The following is a 17,477-nucleotide window of genomic DNA, read 5'->3' on the forward strand; positions in this document are numbered from 1 at the left end:
TCATTGGGGGCTTCTTTTCCGGGCAACCCAATGTTTCGCTGCCACCCGATGACCGATCGATTCTCCGACCCGGTCCCGGCATCGCGGGTCTTGAACGATTTCGGAAGACATACGTTACAGTGCATTGGGTTACTGGTGGCGGTGATTTGCGGTCCTCCTTCTTTTCCACGTGGCCTCTTCAAAACCCCGTCCTCGGTCCGCGCCGCGAAACGAAGGGATCCCATATCTCCTACTTTTTTCTTCATCACCGTTTATCGTTAACGGAGCAAAAAACGGAGCAGAATTTGGTTAGAGGGAAAATTTATGGCCACTAATAATCCGCGCACAACAATGACCGCGGACCGCCTCGGAAGGAGTGCACTTTTCGGAACGGGTTTCATGAAACTTAACATTTCCATTCTCGAGCGGCCGTCCGCTTTTTTTTTAAATTGGCATGAGGATCATCTTCGTTGGAAAGAAAAAGGTAAGATTTCGAACGAATTGGTTGGGAGCATTTTATAAATTCAATAAATCTCCCTTCGATTCGATTGTACGACCCTCGTCTCTCTATGGTCCGCCCGAAGATGATCCCCGTGGACCTTGATTAATTATTCCGTGTGTGTGCAAATTCATTTTCCCCGGAGTTTTTTTCCTCCAAAATTTTAAAACCATCGTGAACTTCATATTTGGGAGAATAATAATTCTAAGCTACCTGGAGAAGAAGATGCTGACCGGCGTCCTTCCGTGGGTGGTGGGATCGATATCTTTTTCGCCGTTGTTTGGCCGCCCGGCCTTTCGACATCGGAATGCTATTGTTCGTGTGCGCGGTAAAATATTGCGCCAAAATCGACTACCGGCTACCGGCGCACGGCGATGAGCCGGATTTCACGCAATAAATTTGAGATCCAGCGTGGGTAAAGGAAACCTTCGGAAGCTTTACCGAGAAGAATGTCACACGTGCGACTTGCGTGGCGTGTGGTCCTCCGAAGGGAGCCCGCTTTCCCATTCGGCCGAAGGAAGTTGGTTTAATCAATTAAGCGGGATAAATCTGTGTGGCTGCAGTTCCACCCTCCCATTCATTTAAACGTACGCCTGCGCATTCGCACACCCCGGGTTCGCCTAATCAACGCCAACCGATCTGACTCCGCTGCCAAAGGGACATAAATTTTAACTAGCCAACATCATCAACGCGCGCGCGCAAACTGATCCTGGCCGATGGCGCGGGGCGGGGGGAGGGTGATTGGAAAAACAATAACACCTACAACATTAACCTTCAACTCCCTTCCAGTCCTCTCTCACCTGCTTGGAAAAGGCGTTAAACCTTTCATTTCCGCGTTTCGGCGAGGCGCACTTTCAAAGGCAATCATGCCGACACCGATCGGCACCGGGTCGCCGTGTATCGTTTGGGAAGCATTTCCCTGCCGGGACCTCATGGGCCGTGGGGCACCTCGCAAAGCAAACAGACGGGAGGAGAAATTGTAATAAGCTACACTGTGCGAGGTCGATTTTTATTGATTTCCCCATCACCCGCGAGCATAATCGTGTCCCTTTTCGGGTGGAAGCTTTCTTCTGGAGGCAAGACATTCAAGGGTTTTCTTGCTTTTCCCTCCCACCTTCCAACGGGTGGTGCTCTTCTGGCGCGCCACGGGAATGCAGCCGGAAAAGACCACGCGAGCCGGCGTCGCTGTTCGAGCCGGAATCAGTGTGAATGAGAACGATGGTAGCGAAGCGCACGAAATGCATGTTCCAGCGATGTTGTAGGGTGAAGTGGATTAAGATAAGCACGAGATGTGAATCACCGGAGGATCGCGTTCGAATGTGTCGGTCCCTTTGTGGCGAAGGTGGACACACTTGAAAATCAATCGCAGTGGATCTTATTCTCCAGGTCCAATCCATGTTCAAATTTTAAATAGAACTGCTGCTGTAGGAAGGAAAAAAAACTACTTGATTGAACAATTTAACACCACCACCGAAAGTTCGTTGTGAACAATTTTGGTGCATGTGAAACTTTGTTTTACAGAGCCCATTGTTGTTATTGCTATCCTGCCCTTAACGAAACTTGTTAAAAAGACAATTAAAAATCTATACTATTGCAACTATGTTTTTGGCTGAATAATATTCTTTGTGTTATTGCAATTGAAGATATCTTTATAACTAAGAAATTCGTCGTTTTTGTCAAGTTTGGATCGAAAAACTGATTTTTGTAAATTGTATATTTATCTTATGTTATGTATGTTACCTTTTTTTCCAGTGATACTAAAGCATATAATAATATTTCGAAATTAATATATTATTCTGCACAACTTACGTAAAATATTATGCGGAAATTGGATTAAGTATTTCAAGCAACAATGCTTTCGAAAATAATTCAAAATTTAATATCGCTCAAATACATAAATCGCATATAAATACAACTCCATGAATAGATTCCTATACTGCGTTTCCTACAGATGTTCACTGTTTCGAATAACCAATAGATTACTTTTCTGCATTTCACAGGCCGGCCATAGTGTCCGTTGTGTTAAAAAAAACGGACCAAAGTCAACCTTATCTTTGACAGCGCTGTTTGTAGTGCATTCACAAAAGGTAATCCTACGACATCGGTATTAGTCATGTAAAACTTTCCGTTTGATTGTCCTCCCCGGGGGCGGATTTTTGATAGAACGATTCAAAATGATCGGTTTTTGTGGTGTAATGTGCCCCGGGGATCGAACGGAAAATCGGTAACATTTAGCCCCCCATCACCTTCTTCCCCTCATCGTCGTTTTCAAAACGACCGTTTAATAGTGGGCGCTAAGGGGCAGCGCGTGCATAAATAAATATTTGGTTACCCTTTTCGGTGCGGGCTTTTAATCACGGCCGCGGCTTCCTTCCCGCACGGCATTGGTAAGGTGATCGTGCGCGTCGAACGGATATCGAACCTATAGGAAGGGTTCCTTTTCGAACGGGTTCGAGAGCGATTCATCCACAAAATCCCTGATAGCCATAAATTGTACGACCGCAGGCCATCGAAAGCTCGATGGTTCCGAAAAGCCATAACGTTCTAAGGCAACGCATCCACTCTCATCGGGTCGGCGCCGCTAAGGTGGAGGTGGTGGAGGTGTTGCCGGTGTTGGTGAGCGGGTATCGCTGGCTTGTCGCTTAAGGAAGCGGCACCATGCACAGCAGTACCTTACCGCGGGGTAAGCGTCCACCAACCGGAGCCGCCAGAATGTCAGGGCATAAAACAAATCCGAACCAGTTCGATATGATTCGATTTGCCTCATTAAAACGTTATGACATCCCGGGGTGTTGTTTTCATAAATTCGTTTCAGCGCCATCGATAATGACCGTAAACATGGTCGGAATTTATGGGGCTTAACTTTTTCCACCGATGATCGTCCTTTTGAGAACGATAATTACTGGCTAGCGCGGGAGGATTAGAAGGATACAGTGCAGGGGTCATTAAAGGTAGATAAGAAAGAACCAAAATACAAAACCTCGTAAATGTTAAATTATTGTCGTTTACTTTGATATGTTCGTTGGTAAAAAACAAATCTGCAATAAGTGTTTCTAAATACTTCATTTTTTACCTCCATTAATTGTATATTAAACTTTACAACCCATTAATCTGCCCTGTAAGCTGGCGAAGGCGGCAACACACGGGAATTAAACCAGATTAAGAAAATGGTGGTGTTTTGTTGTGTTACTTTCAACCCAAAAGCCAAAATTCAGTGCCGTTTTGTTGCCAGAAAGGTCGCGTGTGCTCAGCGGGCGTAACAAGTGCACGTTAAACTTAATCGAAACGTTCCGGCGACGGAGACTTCCCGCCGGGGTTTCTCCACAGGACAGTTCACCACCGTACGAACAGCATGGGCCAATAAATATCCCATTTTGCAAATGTTTTTATATGGCACATTTTAGGGGAACGCCTGATGGGAAGCAAGACCCAGTAAAGCAACAGAAGAAAAAACAAGAGTCCTTCACGTTAACACCAACGGGAAGGCGCCCAAAATGCAATCTAAATCACAGCCCCTGACCGAAAACGATGCAAAACCATTTGTAGAACGGTACACAAATGCAATGTTTGTGATCATATCTGATTTGGGAACGCATATCGCGAAGATAAACGGTCTTGCTGTTGGGGCTGTTGTCCCCGAGGGATCGCTGTGTTTTGATGAACGCTGATGTTTTGTCATGAAAGAAATTTGCTTTCATCAAAAAACAGTTACAACCAACCGCGAGCCCATCAACCGGAGGCAGAGCAAGCTGCCAGCAAAAAAAAACCCCAATGGGAATGGGGAATCTTCCGGCCAGCGACGGTCAACTCCAACTCGGGTCGCGGCGAGAAAGTCGGTGTTGTTCAACGAAGTCGTTTGAATAAAATAACGATCAAGCGAACCGGGGGTGTCCGTGTCTATCGTCGCCCTTACCGCCTCACGCACATTCGTTGCGTCCTACGCGCAAAAAAACGACGAAGAAAAATGTCCACGAAAATCGTCACAAGCCGTTCGGCATTCCGGCGTAGATTGAGCCATCGGATGGGTGGTTTATTTAATAGTGAAATTGATTCGGACAGTTTAGATAGCAAGCGGTTGGGCGGAAGCCTTAACGGAACTATTAATTTACGAACGGTTAAAAGGAGGTACGTACGCATGCGCTGGGCGGCTTGCTCAGCATTCTATCGACATCGATTATATTATGTTGCAATAAATTTGGAAACTATTCGCCGATAGCCTTTCGCGTGTAGTTTTGGAGAAATGGTATTGTCAAATAAATTAGCGATTTGTTTCAGTTCAGAATGAACACTGATTGGTCTTATTGGGTTGTCGCGGGGTTAAGAACTTGGACGATAACGTGCGTTCTTCTATAAATTCCCCAAATGCTTAAGAGTTCGTTCGTCCTAAAATAGTATGTCTGATAAAACACATAGTTTAGGTTCTTTTATGTAATACAAAGAACTTACAGGTCATTGACCTTAGTGGGAAGTGAAAGCGAAAAGCCATTTTCAGTAGTCAACAAAACTAACTATGCTGGTATTAAATATTTTGAAGGTTTATCTTTCCCGAAAGAAATCCTTCGTTCTAGGAATTCGGTAAATATGTTTCCGGAGCTGAAGAAAACTGAAGAAGCAAGATTCAAGACCAGCATCACTGTGCAGGTTGCTTTCAAACGCGTCAACGTATGCCCACAGAACTAGATCTAATTGATAATTCCTACGGTGCGCGATCTATTGCCGAGTTCGCCCTTTCCGCCGGGAGCGTACGCTGCTCTCTTGCTGCCTCCAGGCGGTGCATCATCTTTGGAATGTCCCAATCGTACCGAGCGATGCGTGTTCGTTGTCCATGAATCATGGAAATGTATCTGCCCGCCTGCACAGCTAGCTTCCCCGTGCCGCAAGGACTCGCCAGCGTGCGGTACACCTTCGGCAGCATGCGCACGTAGATCTGGATCTTGTTAGAATGCACTCTCCGGTGTGCCCGAGACCGGGGGCGAACGTTTCGAGTTCAAGGTGAATGGCACACGACCCGCACTCAGGACTTTCGGAGATTGATCTACACCGTAGGGGCAACTGCCAGCTAGCCCAGGTACGGGTGGGGGGATGTTTGTGTCAATGACATTCGATCCGTGAGTATAGATAGATTGGCCGAAGTCGTGACCTGGTCTCGGAAGGGTCGAGAAGGGTTAGAATTGAATTCGGATCCGTCACTCTACGCTGCGCCTTGAGCAAGTTCAAGTGTACCAGGGAAAATCAAGAACGCAAACCGGGAAGGAGTTCCAGGAGATCAGGAGCGCAATAAAAACCTGTCGGGTTCATAAAGTCCAGGAACTGTCAAATCGGTTCACGATCGCTTCAGGTTGCAAGCATTCGAAAGGAGGAAGGCGCCCGCTCCCCGAATCACATTAAACTGCAACTCACTTTTCATCGCTTGCTCAGGGGATTTTGGCATGTCTCTGGAGATTGCTGGTTGCCAAGCAAACGTTGAACTCCGATTGCTGGTTCCCCCCGAAGACGTTAGTTCTGCTGGCGAGATGATCATTTCAACCCCAACTCCATCTGCAGTGTTCGGGCTTCGTTCCTTGGAACCATTAATGTCGATGCCGTTTTCTTCGTCTCTCAAGGGACTCTCTTATGGCTCATGGACACATTTAAAGTTTTACGGAAAAGTCATATGTATGTAACTTCATATCCTGGCTTAGTGCCGTAAAATGTTGGCCTGTTTCGACCACTGTTCCACCCAACCCAACATGTTCCAGGAGTGACTACATTCGATTCGAATCTCAGCAAAACCAGCAAAATGGACCTCGAAAAGTACTACACCGTCCAGTTTCTTTTCCGCCAGCTGTAAACGAAGGTGTCAACGGATCTGCATTCGAGGTGCGCTAAAAACTTGCACTTTTAATTCGGTAGAATCGGGTGGGAGGTTGGTGGACGGACGGTTCCATTTTTATTGGCCAAAACCGAAAACCGGGTCTCCCCGAAACCGATCCACTACCGGACAGAACCAGAACAGGAAATGTTGACTTTTTTTTGGGGATTTCTTTTGCGTTTTCGTACGCAGGCCACAGACAGACTGGGCTCTCGAGTTCTATATACTCTCGCGAGGGAAAGTGTATTGGGACGATTTTTTCCTTTTTCATATTTGTCGCATCAGATTCGGTTATGTCAGTGCGGTCGCACCAGAAACATGATTCCACTCCAATGTGAAGCACAAATTTTCGCGAGCGGGATATTGCCGTGTACCAAATATGGTCGCGCGCCGGGCGCTGCTGCGTTGGTGTCTCTCGGCGTGTTTGCCATAGGTCTGCCTTGCATCGTGACCGTGACCCTGAACCGAGATGCCGGTATGGAGCGTGAGAAATTTAATCCCATCCCGAGGAGATATAGGTTGTTTTTAAATGCGTACGCTTTGTTCCGATTTCGAAATAGATAAGACGAAATGAAGAGATTCTTTCAACAGGAATCAATGGTGAATTTGTGTTTGAGTTATTTAGCGTAGGAAGTGATATTGAGTACTTTTTTATGCAGGTCCAAAAATAGTCCAAACCTTTTTTTTATCGCGGATCACTCCGAAAGAAAACCACTCTCAAACACAGTAACTACAACCCCATGTGTAACAAGTGCACGAAAACCTTCGCAATGATCTTTGCTTACGTGCCGTTGGGCCGGATATCTGCCAACATTCGCAAGTCGACACACTAGTTTTAATTCATCTCGCTCTTTTTGCCCACCCTTGAACAACACCCCCCGTGTATTGGCACGATTATGCAAAATCCGTGGCAATTTGTTGGCCGGCCTACGAGCAAAATTGCACGTAGACCACTGTCCGTCCGTCCGTCTGTTGATATCTCTAGGGCCTCGGGCGGGTGGACACGGCAAGTTATGGTTTAAAATGCGCCACCAGCTGGCATCCCTTTCTTGGGAACGTGATTCAAGGGGGGCGAATAAATTTAATAGTTCGCAAGTGTGCCACTATTTCCCATTGCATCTGCCCGCACGCACCGATATGATTAATATCCGCCATCCTTTGCCGTGCGGTGGAATTTTGAGAATGCACAGGCGAACCCAGGGAAAACCACAGGTATTGCTTCAATCCTTGCAAGGAGAGTAAGTTGTCCTGTTCTGCGTGCAGTCACGGATCAGAAATCACTGGGACGCTAAAAGTGGTGAAAAAAAGGGGTGTAAGTTTAATCATTTATTGTTTAATTTATGGCGCCACGACCATACTAACGTTGACGTGCGCAAAGAGAAGCTACGGAAGATAACGAAAAGATCATGCAATGAAAGTAGAAAAGAAAAATGTTCAATCAGGCAGACCTCCTTTCCAGAAGGTCCTTCGCAACAGCATCGGAGATTTATGCCGCCATCGTGCAATGGGAGGCAGTCATTGGCTTGCATACCTTCTCGTGCGTTTGGCGCTTACGTGAAGCAAAAATAACAACGAAAATTAAGATGCAAAATTGAGAACTGTACGGTGAGAAATGGCGCCATATTAGTGGACCTATTAATAAATGATGATAATAATATACAATTATGGTCAAAATACGGAAGTTTTGATGGTTTTGTTTGGGGACTTGTAACTGTGGAGTTTTAATGCATTTATTTAACAGATTGTGATTTTTTATGGATGACTGAAAAGAAGAAAACAGAGCCTTCAGAATGCCTTACATTCTTTGCAGAAAATTAATTGAAAAGCAATAAAATATGGTCAATAAAACTACAGAGTATCGAGGCAACTTGATAGTGTTTCAATGTCAAACAGATTGGACCGAAAGCAATCACATCTTATCATCGTTTACTGCTCCAGTTTAATGTGCAATCTTGCGGCACGCAGCATGCTACCAATTTGCCATTTGCAACATTTTATGATGCATTTAGGAATACTGTGGACTTCACTGGTCTGTAGCGCTCGAATCAAACAACATGCGGGCGTGGAAAAGAGGTAATATAAACACAACATACACACCGACGGAAACTAATCATCGAATGGAAGGGAAGATTTTATCGCCGTGGTCATCACTTCGCGCGATCAATTCCTCCTACTTCCCTCGCGGACGGCAACGGCCATAATTTACGAGGTGTTTTTGCGGACGTTATCCTTCGTTGATCACCTCTTTTAACAAAATAATCAACGCCGATGACGTTGATCATCCGCCACCAGAAGTTGCCGCTGGCACAGATGCAGATACGATGCCGGGACCTATTGACTGACCCAGCTCCGAAGAATCCAAAATATGTGCCGCATTACAACCCGTTCGGTAGCGTAAATCATCGTCAAGCACTTTCAATATCTTGATATTGCTCACTTCTCGGGGAAAAAACAAGCAAAGGAACGGCCCTTCGCAACCCTTTGAACGAAAACCAGCGCGTGCCGTTACACCGCGTTACACCGGCCACGGGCACCGGCTCCTCACCCACAAACGAAACCCAATTGAAAGTGATTGAGGGCGATCAATAAATTGCCCGGCGTGCGATTTCGATCTCCTTGGGTTTTTCGCCGACCGGAGCCATAAATTACCCAGTTGATGAAACGGTCGTCGGCTTGCCGTAGGAGCCCTTAAGAGCTGCGTGCGCTCGAGGACGGCAAGTGCGTTTCTTCCACTGATAGTGGCCAGTTTTAGAAGGACCGTTTTACATTTTCCTCCCAACGGTGGGTGAGCATGCGTGGGGGTGGTTGACGTGCGTTCTAGAAACTGCAATTAAACGGCGCAACGGTATGCTTTCTATCGATTCCCGCAGAGCCCTCGGGGTGAAACGATCGAGCTAGTTCAACGACCTAACTGGATGCTGCTGCTCGTGCTTCAAAGGATCAGCATTGGTTTGTAATTCTCACCAGTTTTGTGGTTCTAAAAATGGAAAAAGATGTTCTTATTAGAAATTTATTTTACTGATTAACCAAAGTCGTCTCAAGTAAAGCACTACTGTTAGCAAACGCGAAAAGTGAAAAAGGGTTTCCTTTGACCAATCGAGGACATACCACATGAAGAAAGGGAAAATCCGTTTCCAGTGTGTGAATAAATCAAACGCCCCCTTTAAGTGAAACGTGTGAACCGATTGCGCTTTTCGTTTCTGCATCTTGTCCTCTCCCGGTGTTGGGTTGGCAAAAATTTTCCCCCAAGGGCCCGTAAAGCGATCGCAGCGATCTCGGATCGTGTCGTCAAGCGAGATAACGGCTATTTTGCCAACCCAGCAATTTTCCTGCAGCCGATGGCTACCATCCACACGATCGTACCCGATCAACAGTTCCAACTTTCCAATGAACCGAGGACGACCGCTTGGACTTGTTTCGTACGTCCGCTAAGTAATATGTAATTGAAAATGTAACGAGGGGCCGGGCCGACGAGCGAGGGGATTGTGGATCGGTTCGAGGCGGGTGCATGCGGTTTGCAAATGATGCCAATTTTCTACCGGGCGAATGAAATATGGAGGTGTTGATTGAATCATTACGCGTAAATGATAATCATTGGTGCCGCTTGATGCCTGGCCGATTACATAATTTTAATTTGTGTTTGTAATTTGATTATTAGTTTATTACAAAGGGCACACTTCAATGCCATTCCATTTAATCGCAATCATTCACTTTTTATTTTAAGTAGCCTCACCATCGATGAATAGTATTTATTTTTCAGCTTTTATGCATCAATTAAGGAAACGGAAAACATTGTGAGAAGGGCAAAAATTATTTGTACCTTTTTGCTGTTTGAATTGAAGTTTTGAAAGCTTTAAATCTTCCGTAGGCGTATCTTAATTCTTAAATTATACCCTCTTTTCTGCTAGACAACATGAAACCTTCAAAAGGAACTATCACTACCCCAGCTACGTTAAATGATGCGATCGTACGATAGCCATAGTAACGATTCGTTAATCGATGCGATGGGCAACATAACACCACAGCATAACGGCTATAACCCCAAAGGTTCTCAAACCATCCGCGTCACACAGGAACAATCAGAAGGGGCGCTAGTGTGCTCAGCGCAACACACTCATAAAAAGGAGGTTGGTTCATCTAGAACAAAAAGCGTTGATTGAAAAAGAAAACATTAAACGTATTTTTTTGCACTCATTGTCGTCTGCCTATGAATTGTTGTTGGTTGTGATGGTGAAAAATTGATTTCCACTAACCTCGATAGGCAAAACTCAACTTCAATATCACATTCAAATTCAATCAGATGCTATATGAGGTAACCTCCAAATTAACTCTGTTGTTTGACGTCTTCGAACCAAAACAAACTTGTGCGCAGTGCTTAGAAGACTCCAGTCGATAAAAAATACTGTTTTTGCTTTAATAGCAAAACCAACGTGAAAAGTGAGTGTTCATTGTAAGTTTTCGAAACATTAAACATGTTTTCTGTACAAAAACAAATGTGAATCGTTTAACAAAACGGTACGGGAACCGGTAATTGAGGAATGTTTGTTTGTGGTCATGAATGCATTGTGCATTGCAGTCCCACTTTCTTATCCTGACATGGCAGAGTGGTTGGTAAGTTGAATGCAATTGTATTTCGGTATGCTTCAGCCCCAACAATATATTATTGCAGATTTGATGAGATCGTCAACGGAAGAGGGGCCGTTTCCAGCGGTCGCCGTTCCGACCACTGATGTGGACCGTGTTTGTGCTCTGGAATTAAGTAAACTGGAATTAGATGGTGGACACAAAGAACACGCTCTCAAGTGACTCCACTGAAGGAACCGGGGCGAATCACGAGGATCTTACCGTATTACATTATACAGAGCAAGACGCCATTCCGTATTGCGTAAGTAGTAACAAATAATTTGTGGAAGTTTTTTAATTTTTCAGAAGGCGAACATTTCTCTCACTCTTGTTGAAGATGGTTACCAACGACATAATATTCTTTAACTGTTCATCTCCACATAGCGAACTCTCCTCCGTCGAACTGTCGAACTCAGTTCCCGCAACAGCTGGGAAACTCGTAGGAAACTGGTAGGAAACTCTTGACAGCACTAGCAAAGCCCCTCGTTCTGACGTTTAATAACTGACGGATTAAGAAGAAGCGAAAAAAATCAGAAACAAAACTCGTTAATTTTAGAAAATTAGGCGTTACTTTTGTAAAAATATGGGTGAGGTATAAGAAATAATAAAATAATCCATAAAAACTGAAAATGTAACTGTTGATTTGAATTTTCAATTTTTAAACCGAAAAAACCGTTTACATTTAGCGCCTACATGTAGGCAACCGCCAGGTCGAAACGTTACGAGAGCGTACAATAAGGCATTTGTATCTCTTCTAATAGACGCTAAATGTACGCTCGTATTTTGTATGTTAATGTACGCGATTTGTCGCACGACGCATAAATTAATGCTCCTGGGGTAGAGACAGGATTAGCTGTCACGTGTCATTTAAAGTCAGCATTTCGATGCTAAAAGTAAAATGTACCTCCATCTAAGCGATCGTGCTCATCTTGTGATCCTGTGGGAATTGTTTTGGTCGCCGATTAAAATCCGACCTAACGTTGCACGCTTCATGGACGATCCTCGTCTTCTCAGGCCGGACAGAAGGCGTTGATGAATCTGCCCACAATGCTGCTGTGTTTGCTCACGAACTCATCATCACGTTTGACACAGGAATAAGGTTTAATAAACGACAAAAGGGGAAGAAATTCAATTTGTTCAACGCGCAGATGATGAGTGAGGAACACCCAAGATGAGATATGGTATGGTTTTGGGGTGGATTTGTTTACAGAAGGCAAGCTTTCCATGGGCAGATTGTTCAACCTATTTTCCGTGTGAGACGCAGGTTAGTTGCTAACATGATACTAGTGCAATTGCAAAAGTTTCTGGCACGCGTTGGCCAATGTCCAACTGCTTGTTACGATCATCACAGAGTCAATCTGGAGGAAATGGCGTAAAAATGCTATCCCATGACATGGCTACACCCCGGTATGGGGTAATTAATGGTTGTCCCGGGATATAAAGCTTTCTATCATTCAATCATAATTGCCCATAAGCACCAGGACGTATTGCGATTGCAACCGGCCTCTGCGTCCTGGTGGCGCGCTGTACGAAATAACTTGCTGCTAACATTTTATTCCCTGCAGTCAACGGCAACAAAACCGGATCGGGGCGGTAGGATACCGTTGAAAGGTAAAATTATTTTACCACACTCGCTTCCTCCACGGTGCGCAGAAATGAGTGACCTGAGGGTAGATTTAGAAACGCCTTTGCTACGAATTAGGTAGACCACTGGAAACGAGTTGTTTGATTAAAGGATAGTTAAACATTTTTAGGGACACACAACAGTATTCGTTTTACGTGAGCAACGAAATTAATCTGATCATATGGATGACAATGGGTGCAACTAATAAAATCTAAATTCGCCAATCCTCTTGTGCGATGATTCAGCCATAGTTTATGTACCTACGTTTAAAAATTGCCTACGTGCAAATGCTGTTTGTCGCATAAAGAAAAACCAAGTGATTCATCCAACTTCCCACTTCCAACTTGGGCATCCGGAAAGTTTCTTCCGTCGTTAGTATCGTCACCAAATGCTGTCGATATTTAATAACAAACAGGTGAACTGATTGATATTCGAACTGATGTCACAGTTCTCCATTTTGTTGTATAAAACAGCATGAAGTATATGGTAGTGATGGGAAAACCCAGCAAACACCCGTCACTTCACATCCTGGAGCCTGATTATGAAAAAGAAACCCTGAGAAGAATACATATTAACGTTAGTGTTGATTAATATGGTGGTGACAATTCTCAGGGGGGCTCGAAAAAATTGAAAAAAACTGCGTCATGTGAATATCGAGAGGAATTTATAGTTTGATAAATTGAAAAAACTAATATCTTCTCTACCGACATTTGAAAATTGAATATCTAGAAGTCTTGGAGACCGCACATATAGAAAAGTTCTTTAAAAAACATATTTTTTAAAAGAAAACATTATTCATACTGTTCTAAATCCCATCCTTACTCGATAGTTTTTTCACATGTAACAAGAAGACCAACTATGGCAGGGCTCTTTGCGATTGAGTGTAGAAAGGCATATCGCAAGACGCGTCCATGCTTCACTTAAGAAGACATCACCATCGACGAGCGCGCGTAAACTAGTCGAAGCTGTTCGCCTCCAATAACAGAAGCTCCGCCTTGTGGTTGCGTTGAAAAATTGTACCAATTTGTCAAAGAGAAAAGGGAAACCCACGATCGAATCCAAATCACCGTACGTAACGACATTTCGTTGTCGCATTTGCGTACATTCAGCTCCTTCCTACCCTCTGCCTTCGCTTGTTCATCCCTCTTTTGGCTGATCTTAGGATCCTGGAAAGTGATCATCGCTTTGCGGTTCGACCCTAAGACTGATCGTGAAAACCTCCGCTCGTTTCGGGATTGTTGTGATTGCGAGGATCGACACTTTAAAAGCACGGTGCGGCAGGTCGTGTCTTAATCGGTGCGTAACGCGCAAGGACGGAAACTCGGTGTGGCTCGGCCCTTCTCCAACGTGCGGCAGAGGTCGATTCCCGAGTCATTGCGGGCATGCAGGGGGTAGCATGGAATGGGAAAAATAGGCTGTGGGAAAACGAACATGATTGATCCCCGGCTGTCAGCCGGTTTAATTAGGTGGATTATAAGCTCGTTCAGCCAGGGGTGAAAAACGGGAAGATTGTCTCGAATTTGTCACTCTCGTTCTCATTCCCGGCTGTTCGGTTGCATTCGAGCGATTGCCGGTTGCTGTCTTGTTGCGGAAACGGCCGCTCAAACACTGTTCTCAGGCGATCAACCGGTTGTCCTTTGAATGTCGCACCCTGCTGCAAGAGGAACCCTTACGTTAAGAGGGGTTGTGTATTCCTCTACCAGGGAACACTCTCGATCACGTCACAGCAAGTGTCCATTTGCGGTGTTTCCCGGCGGGGGTTTATTTCTGTACGCTCTTTCCCGTGGGGTCCACGAAACGCGACTTTCCAGTTTGGTCCTTGCATCGGACCTGATTGGTTGTTCATAGACGTTCAACTGGAATATCCTCGAAAGGATGTCACCGACGACTTCGACAACGTCCGTTTCGGTAAAGACTTTCCGACAGGTGTTGATGATGGAATTGATAGTCGGCGATCGTTTAAGGAGATGACGTGGGTTTGTAAGTATGGGAATGCCTGCATTGATTGAAGACGATATCTTGAAGTCAGATTACAAATAGTTCTTCCACAGATAAAGATCGAATATGTAACAAATCAAGAACTGCAAAATCGTATTGCAATAGATATAAACGACGCGCAACTTGTCTTGAAGCTTGCTCCATTTAAAGCCGATGATGTCATAGGGTAATCCCCCGCCAAATGATCTTATCACTGTTTGATTAGGATTATGCAATACCGTTGTCACCTTAGACTACTACCGGTTTGTAAACCGGACTCGGTCGGTTTCTCCCATTTGTTGAGTTCTGAAACATTCCGAGACGTTTGAAAAAGAAGCAAAAATAAAACGGCACATAGCGTTACGATAGTTTGCATTCGCATAGTCAATATTGACTGTCTTGAATTCTGATGTTGCTTTGATGCCGCCTTCCCCTCGTCCCTTCTTCTACAGGAATCCATTCGGCTTGGGGTTCAGTGACCGATAAGCGGTACGGCATAGGTTGGCGCTTGGTTTATCATCCACTGTATCTTATCACCTAGTTTAGTGAAAACTTTGCCCCATGGCGCGCGCATACACACGCAAACAAAACTGCCTCGCAAAGAGTCATGCAAATGTTTAGATTTTCGTTTGACCCTCTGCGAACGTGGCGCCAACGGGTGGAAATGGGGAAGCGAACCTCGCTAATTAAACAATTACGGATGCGGGACAATAGGATTTTGTTTTCTCCTTTTGAACATTTGCGCCGAAGTTAGGTTGCGATAAGATAATTTACCGAGAGTGCGGCGAAAATTTTACGATCGGGAATGAAAGAGTTCTGGGTCAGAGTTTGTGAAAGAATATCGAAGTATTGATTGATCCTGTTGGTGCGACTAATGCAACATTGTAAGGTCGCAGTGAATGTGAATGTGATCAATTAACATTCAAATTTACAATTCTTGAATGAGGAATGACCTTTGAATAGAATGCAAATAAATGTCTAAAAACATATTTACACCAGCCAATTAATCATAACCTGCCTAATCTCAACCCAAAACCATGTCCATTTGGTATCGACATTTAATTATGCTATACGTTTACTGCATCTATGTTAACTATATAAATTGAAAAAATATGCAATATTCTTGGCTTTGTACAATTTCATACAAGCGCATCTATTATTATTAATTTTAAAATTTTACAAAAGATATCTTTCAGCTGTTGACTTAGCTTTTATTCTACGTACCGCTTTAAAATACACATCATTATATTTAAATAGTTAAATAAAAGATAACAAAATACATAAGTAAGTAGAATGGATATTATTCCAGCAGGATTCGTATTCCGACTTTTAGTCGAAATAAACCAAACTGATATCACCAATAGGTTTCTGTTTTAGATAAACTTATAAAACAAAATTTCATAACCATCACATTTGTGTGTAAACATTTGTGAACAGCTGATATCCGTCCTGCAACTGAACCACTGTGCGGCGCAAAGAATTTTGCAATGGTATTGGTGCGTCAAAACCCGGTTCTCACGGCAGTTTTAATGTGCATGTTACGCTGAGTCGGCGAACTCGAAACACAAACATTGTTACACCGGGTAGTGTGGCGTTTACAAAACACTTGGATTACGTTGTTTTCCTAGGATTAGTCGCAATTCTCCGCGTAATTTTTCACCACCATTGCACCTGAGAATACCTTTTCTAAACATATTTAGAATGTCACGATAACGGACGGCTTTAGTTGTTGCATTTTAGTACGACGCCCGCGATGCTGCTATTGCTGTGAATAGCATTCCAAAAATAGATCGAACCGTCATCGTTTGCCAGACAACACCATATATGACCGCAGCATCATGTGTTTCGTTTTTAAAGATAAGACGTAGCGTAAGCACCTCTGCACGCACTTCCTGGAACTGTAGATGACCTTCCTCAAAACAAATTTCACTGTCACAGACGAGTCATTCGTCTGACATTTCGCAATGATAAACATGCATACACACACGCACGAACACACGAACCACAGGTGCACAAATTTTTCACTTCAATCACGCACTTCTTCCGTCCGACGCCACGTTTAATGGGCTCACTGATAAGAGATTTGTTTACCGAACACGCCACATGATTGCTGGATATTGAACTTGACCGAGGGTAGGCGAACGGGTTCACAAATCCGGCCGACACACTTACCTTCCGCAGCTGCAGCGCGTAGACCTTGGGACGGTTTCGGTAGGTCGCGGCGGTAAAAGCCAGCAGCCCACCGCTCACCAGGCAGATGTATCGGATGGTCGGATGGTGGAACCATTTGCGTGCACTGGAATTGTGACCGAAATTTCGCGATAACACCGAAAAAACTGGATTTGATTTCGAGCACCGTGCGATTCTATTTGTGTACATCGCCATCTTTGTTTGGTACTGACAACGAAAAGTCAAACGCGAGTTCCCGAGGACCTACGCGTGAGTGCCAGTGAGTGCGCGCGCGCTGTCGGTGAGTGGTGTTTGAATAACTCACATATTTCGCAAATACAAATCGATTGCGAAAATGTTGTGAAACCTATTTTATTCGTAATTTATTTCTTATCTTTTGCGTTGTACCTGATACATGAACTATGTTATGTTTGATACCTTTTTAAATTATCTTTTAATTTGTATTTGAAAGGTCGTAGCGTTGGTCCATCACAGTATTTGCAGCCTGATTCGATCGTCTATGAAAATGGTTCACCGACGCATTGGCTTCGGTTATGCCTTGGTGAGCTTCATTCACAGCGTGTGCCAACTTTTCCAATAATAGAAAATAACTATAGTCAACTGATAACCTTTCTAGGTGGCCCGCCAACGACGTACGATGGTTCAGTAGCCGTGCCATCAAAACACTTCCGCTCCAGCTGATTTGCATTCGGCTTTGCGGCTAGGCAAAGTGTGTGCCATTACAAAGTAACACT

General features: G+C 44.4%; 1 protein-coding gene across 1 annotated transcript in view; it reads right to left on the reverse strand.

The window, feature by feature from the left end:
- Positions 1-16,938, reverse strand: part of LOC131286539 (calcium uptake protein 2, mitochondrial) — a 46,145-nt gene extending 29,207 nt beyond the window's left edge. Inside the window, exon 1 of the mRNA XM_058315501.1 lies at positions 16,726-16,938. Coding sequence (XP_058171484.1) covers positions 16,726-16,938 — 213 coding nt within the window. The remainder of the gene's footprint in view (positions 1-16,725) is intronic.
- Positions 16,939-17,477: the final 539 nt, after the last annotated feature.

The sequence above is a fragment of the Anopheles ziemanni genome, chromosome 3, assembly GCF_943734765.1.
Source record: "Anopheles ziemanni chromosome 3, idAnoZiCoDA_A2_x.2, whole genome shotgun sequence".
NCBI lineage: Eukaryota > Metazoa > Arthropoda > Insecta > Diptera > Culicidae > Anopheles > Anopheles ziemanni.